General features: G+C 51.4%; 1 protein-coding gene across 1 annotated transcript; it reads right to left on the bottom strand.

The window, feature by feature from the left end:
- Positions 1-248: 248 nt before the first annotated feature.
- On the bottom strand, positions 249-3,924 carry LOC119308242 (purple acid phosphatase 22-like). Its single transcript, XM_037584363.1, has 5 exons — positions 3,722-3,924; positions 3,121-3,573; positions 1,008-1,874; positions 842-930; positions 249-755 (listed from the first exon to the last, which is right to left on the bottom strand). Exons 1-5 carry the CDS (start codon positions 3,881-3,883, stop codon positions 548-550), a joined length of 1,779 nt encoding a protein of 592 aa, XP_037440260.1. The 5' UTR covers positions 3,884-3,924; the 3' UTR covers positions 249-547.
- Between the last annotated feature and the right edge of the window lie 794 nt (positions 3,925-4,718).

Genomic DNA, 4,718 nt, shown 5'->3' with positions numbered 1-4,718 from the left:
AACTCCATCATCTTCCGATTGCTTCTTGTTTTGGACCAGATCGTCTTGTTGCTCTCTCCGGTCGTGTCCCACGCGATCGCCGAGATAAAATCCCGCCGGCAAAGCCATCGACCAGCTTCCGCACTCACGATCTCTTCAAAACCTCCTCCAGATCAACTCCACCGGCCTCAAACAACCTAGCTCATGATACCACTTGTTAAAATAAATCCGAGACATATCGTTGATCATCCGAGGACCAAGCAATCACATGAGCACGACATCGAGATTTGTTAACGAGGTTCACCGATATGGCTACATCCCCGGGGCCTGACTATGGGCGCTCCTTCCCATAACACCGCTACAATACTGCACCCGGTCGCTCTGGACACTGGCACATGCCGCCGGCTTCCCCTGCGTTTCGGTGCTATTATGTTGGCATACGTTACATTGTGTGTCTACCCCCGATATATATGAGAGGCCTAGGATACAAGTGTTCTACTAGGACACGACTCCACATCCTATGTAAACACAATATAACTCATAGTCCAACTGTAACCTACCGCGTACACTATATTTGACACAACTCCAACACCATGGACAGCTTTGGAGTAGCCAAGCTCTCCAGCCAGACCTCGTCGCGGACGGTAGCGTACTCGTCGTCGTTGCGGTGCCATGTCCAAACGGCGCTCGTCTCGTTGACGATTCTCAGCCGACCGTGCCCAAAGCTCGCCTCCCGGAACACCGACAGGTGCGCTGAATTGTGATCCTTGAGGAACCTTCAACAAAATTACAAGAATCCCGAGACGATTTCAAAATCTAGAAAAGACCAAGGAAATCAGAAACAGTGAGATCGATCGCCTACTTGAGAGCAAGCCCTTCCCTGTTGCCGCCGTCGCCAATGGTGATGTACATCGGGCCCCGGCTGTCGGCCTCGTTGTCGTAGATCCTCGTCTAGTTCATCCGCCAGCCAAAAAGTTAGTCTGCTTTGCAGTTCATCCATGGAGCAAAAATATAGTAGTAGGGCTTACGAATCGCTCGTAGGCGTGGACGTGCCCGGAGAAGACGACGTCGACGCGGGCATCGTAGAGGAGCCTCTCCATGGCGGCGCGCATCGCCTCGCCCTCCCCCTGGTGCGCCTGGTTGGTGTTGTACCACGGCGCGTGCAGGAGGACCAGCAGCCACGGCGTCTTCCGCCGGTCCACGCCGGCGAGGTCCCACTCCAGCCACGCGTACTGCTCCGACCCTTGCTCGAACTCCGTGTAGGAGCCCAGCATCACGACGTGCGCCGCGCCGCTGGCCACGTCCAAGGAGTAGTTGAGGTTGGAGGCGGAGCCGCTCTCCTCGTGTGGCATGCGCCACCGCGCGTTGTATGCGACGAAGGGCGCGAAGCCCACGACGGGGAGCGCCTCCACCTCGTGGTTGCCCTCCGTCACCATCCACGGCCGCGCGCTCGCCAGCGGCTGCACCAGACGCCCGAACGAGTCCCACAGCGGCTGCTGCGTGTCTGCGTACGACAGGTCGCCCGGGAGCAGCAGCATGTCGTAGTCCGCGCCGCCGATGTGCGACAGCGTCGACGCGGTCCAACCGGTCTGGCCGAGGTCGCCGATGACGACGAGCTCGATCGGCAGGGACGCCGGAGGGGTCCTGAGGGTGAACTCGTCGCCGGCCTTGCCGCACCGGTAGTGGTAGGTCGTGCTGGGCGCCAGCGGGCCGATCGTGACGTGGTGGATCGCGCCAGACTTGTAGAAGAAGTAGCGGTAGGTCGCGTGATTGCCGGTCGTGGACACCGTGTAGTTGCCGCGAGATTTGCCGTACTCCACCACCGACGGCGCGTTCCGGTCGTCAGTGACCCATGATTTCCTCATGCTGTTGCTTCCCACAGTTGAAATATGCACCTAACGGGTACCATGTTAAATTGTAAAATTAGTGAAAATACCCACAAAAGTAAACACTGTTACACAAAAGAACTGTAGAAACATCCGTTAAAAAAATCTGTTTAAACGCTCCTTAAAACAAAGAATTGTATAAACACTAGCAAAAAAAGAATGTGACAAATATTTTGATATAAGAAGGGGCGAATAAACCCATCCACAAGTTTACTATACAGGGACAGGGCCCATACACCGATTACTCTACAGAGAATACTTGCAAATCCTCTGTGAACACATTTTTAAAAAATTCAATTTTTTTTGAAGATTTATAAAATTCCAAAAAAATACACAGGTTTTTAATTTCGGAAACTAAATAATTTCGGATCTCACTGAAATATGCGAAATTTCAGAAATTATTTCGGATCTTGAGATTTCAAATTCCACTTAATTTTAATGAATTGTAACATAATTTAAATTTATTTTGTAATCTGTTTGTATCTGTCTCAAAATTTCGGGGTTAAAAATATTTCGGACCCCACCGAAATATTTGAAATTTTGTTGAAATTTTCCACATGTTTGCAAAGTTTTAGAAAACTCTAGGTTGCTCAGTGCTAGCAGCTGCTCCCAAATGATTTTGAATTTGGCCTTCAAATTTGCCTAAGCATGGAAACTACTTTTGATGAAATGCAAGTTTTCAGAAAATTCACATTTCTTTTAGCCGTGCAGAGAAGGCAACTACTTTTCGTCCCGAGTATGTCAGTTACATCATCTTTGTAGTAGGCACAACTGACTGGTCGGTAGAGGAGTTAAACCCCTCTGTACAAATCTACACATGATCATGGTAGCATCTTGTACAGGCATCAAGAATCAAGCAGCGTCAAGAAACTTTGTAAATGTTGCAAACAGTACTAAGGGGTAGCTGAAATTAACCTCACATTGAGTTGCTACAAGCAATGCCATTTTTATTATCTTTATCCAAAAAAAAATGCCATTGTCTGGGTATCTGCTAAACACATCGAGTATTATCTGTCTATACAAGCCAAAAAGCAAAGCATGAGGAATAAAACAAAGTTGACCAATTGAGGACGCTTCTGCCACCAAATTTTTGTGGAGAATTATCGTCTGGAAAATTCTTATAAATCAGATGCGCACATCACATCTCTGTGTGACAAAATGAAGAACAAGCAGCTAAAAAATAAGTTTGCAAGAAATGTCAAATTCTTGCACACACTTGAGAGTTGTTCAGAGCCAAAAAAAAATCCAGCCTTACCTGCTGAGGATGAGCCGCCGGCTTGTCGTGCGACGTCAGCACAAGCGGGCTCGGCGGCCGGCGGACGTACTCGTCGGCGCGCGCGCAGAGGAACATGAGGGACGTGAGCCCCTGCATGAGCACCCTCCACGAGTGCGCCATGGCTTCCACCAACAAGTCCCCGCAGAAGGTGCCCGTGACGCTGCGCCCGAGCGCTGCCTGGTTCACGCAACGAAGGCACCGCTCGTTGGCCGCCGCGAAGAGGACCCTGGCCACACCGAGGACGCTGCCGGCCGCGGCGTGGTATAAAACGCGGGTGAGCGCAACGGCCACGCGGAATGCCGCGCACATGAACAGTAGCGTGCGGAGCAGAAAGGCGGTCCGCCTCTTACGCGTGTCGCCGCGATGCCAGGAGGAGGTCGTCCCCTCCGTCGCCGTCACCGTCGCCGACCTTGGCTTTAAGAAGCACGGGACCTGGTAGGGTGTAGCCGCACGCCATTACGTTAATAGTATTATGGGACGAAGACTTTGTGCAGAGCATATGTTGTGGCCTCGTAGTCGTAGGTATCCGGAGGAGCATATCCTCGCTCCTGACAGGAGATGCCACGGGAGTTTACGGTACCTGACATGTGCCGTGGGCGGCTGCGACGGTTGCAGCCACCGGAGAGGAGGGGCGTGCTCGTGCTGGTGCTGGCGGTGGCGGTGGCGGTGGCGGGGTGCTGGAGGCGGAGGAAGGGGAGGAAGGGAGGAGATAGGTAGGCTGGGGCTGGCATTGCTGCAACATTTACCGTAGCTTTTTTTATCTGTTCCTCCTCTGAAGTCTGAACTGTATTCTTTTGAGCCTCCGTGGCAATATTTGTCCCTGTTTGGATGGGAGCTGAAAGCAGCACGCCAGCTGCTGCTGACGCATTGGAGGTTGATAACTTGATGGGGACAGGAGAATATTACTAGTAGATGCGGTTTGAGAGGCTGAAGACATGTGAGGTGGCAAGCAATCTAGTCAGTAAATCACTTTATGACTTTGATAGGAGGAGTATGGATAATTGCAATGAGCCAATGATTAGGATATCTTTCCAAAACTAGTTATCAACCGATGCACCTTCATGGGCTAGTAGCTATTACTACAACACATAACTTAGGCATCTCCAATGCCGTGCGGCAAAACACTTGCATGTTTTTTGCCATCCAACCGTGTGCCGTACACGTCTTGAACGCGTCCATATGTACGAATTTTCGCAAACCGGATGCAAAGTTAGGAGAGGTTTGCGTGAGTATGGATCTTCGCCATGTAGGACTCCGACAACCCACCTTCCCAAAACCTCATCTAGAGCCCATGAATTTGGCTGCATCCGCACTGTTTTCGTGACAAAGCATGCACGTTCTCACCCTTTCCAGCAAATTGGTGTCACCGTCCACCCATGTTTCCGCCCTTTTTGCCGTCTGTCGCCGCATGAATCCGTTCGTACCATTGCCGGAGCCGGAGAAGGAGGATCAAACTATGGTGGTCGCCCGGAAGATCAACTCGACAACCCGCAACGTTCACCACATCGACTAAACGAGCAAGGAGAAAGTGGCTTTGGTGGCCGTCCACCCTTCATCTCTTATTAGAAGGAAGGCGG

This window comes from Triticum dicoccoides, chromosome 5B, assembly GCF_002162155.2.
Source record: "Triticum dicoccoides isolate Atlit2015 ecotype Zavitan chromosome 5B, WEW_v2.0, whole genome shotgun sequence".
NCBI classification, from domain to species: Eukaryota; Viridiplantae; Streptophyta; class Magnoliopsida; order Poales; family Poaceae; genus Triticum; species Triticum dicoccoides.
This window is presented reverse-complemented; position numbering and strand designations above follow the sequence as displayed.

Excerpts from the sequence above, each read along its gene's own strand:
- LOC119308242 (XM_037584363.1), bottom strand. The coding sequence starts at position 3,883 with ATGTTGCAGCAATGCCAGCCCCAGCCTACCTATCTCCTCCCTTCCTCC. Across the intron at positions 931-1,007 it reads TCCACGCCTACGAGCGATTC|ACGAGGATCTACGACAACGA; the intron begins GTAAGCCCTACT and ends CGGATGAACTAG. Across the intron at positions 756-841 it reads AGGGAAGGGCTTGCTCTCAA|GTTCCTCAAGGATCACAATT; the intron begins GTAGGCGATCGA and ends ATTTTGTTGAAG.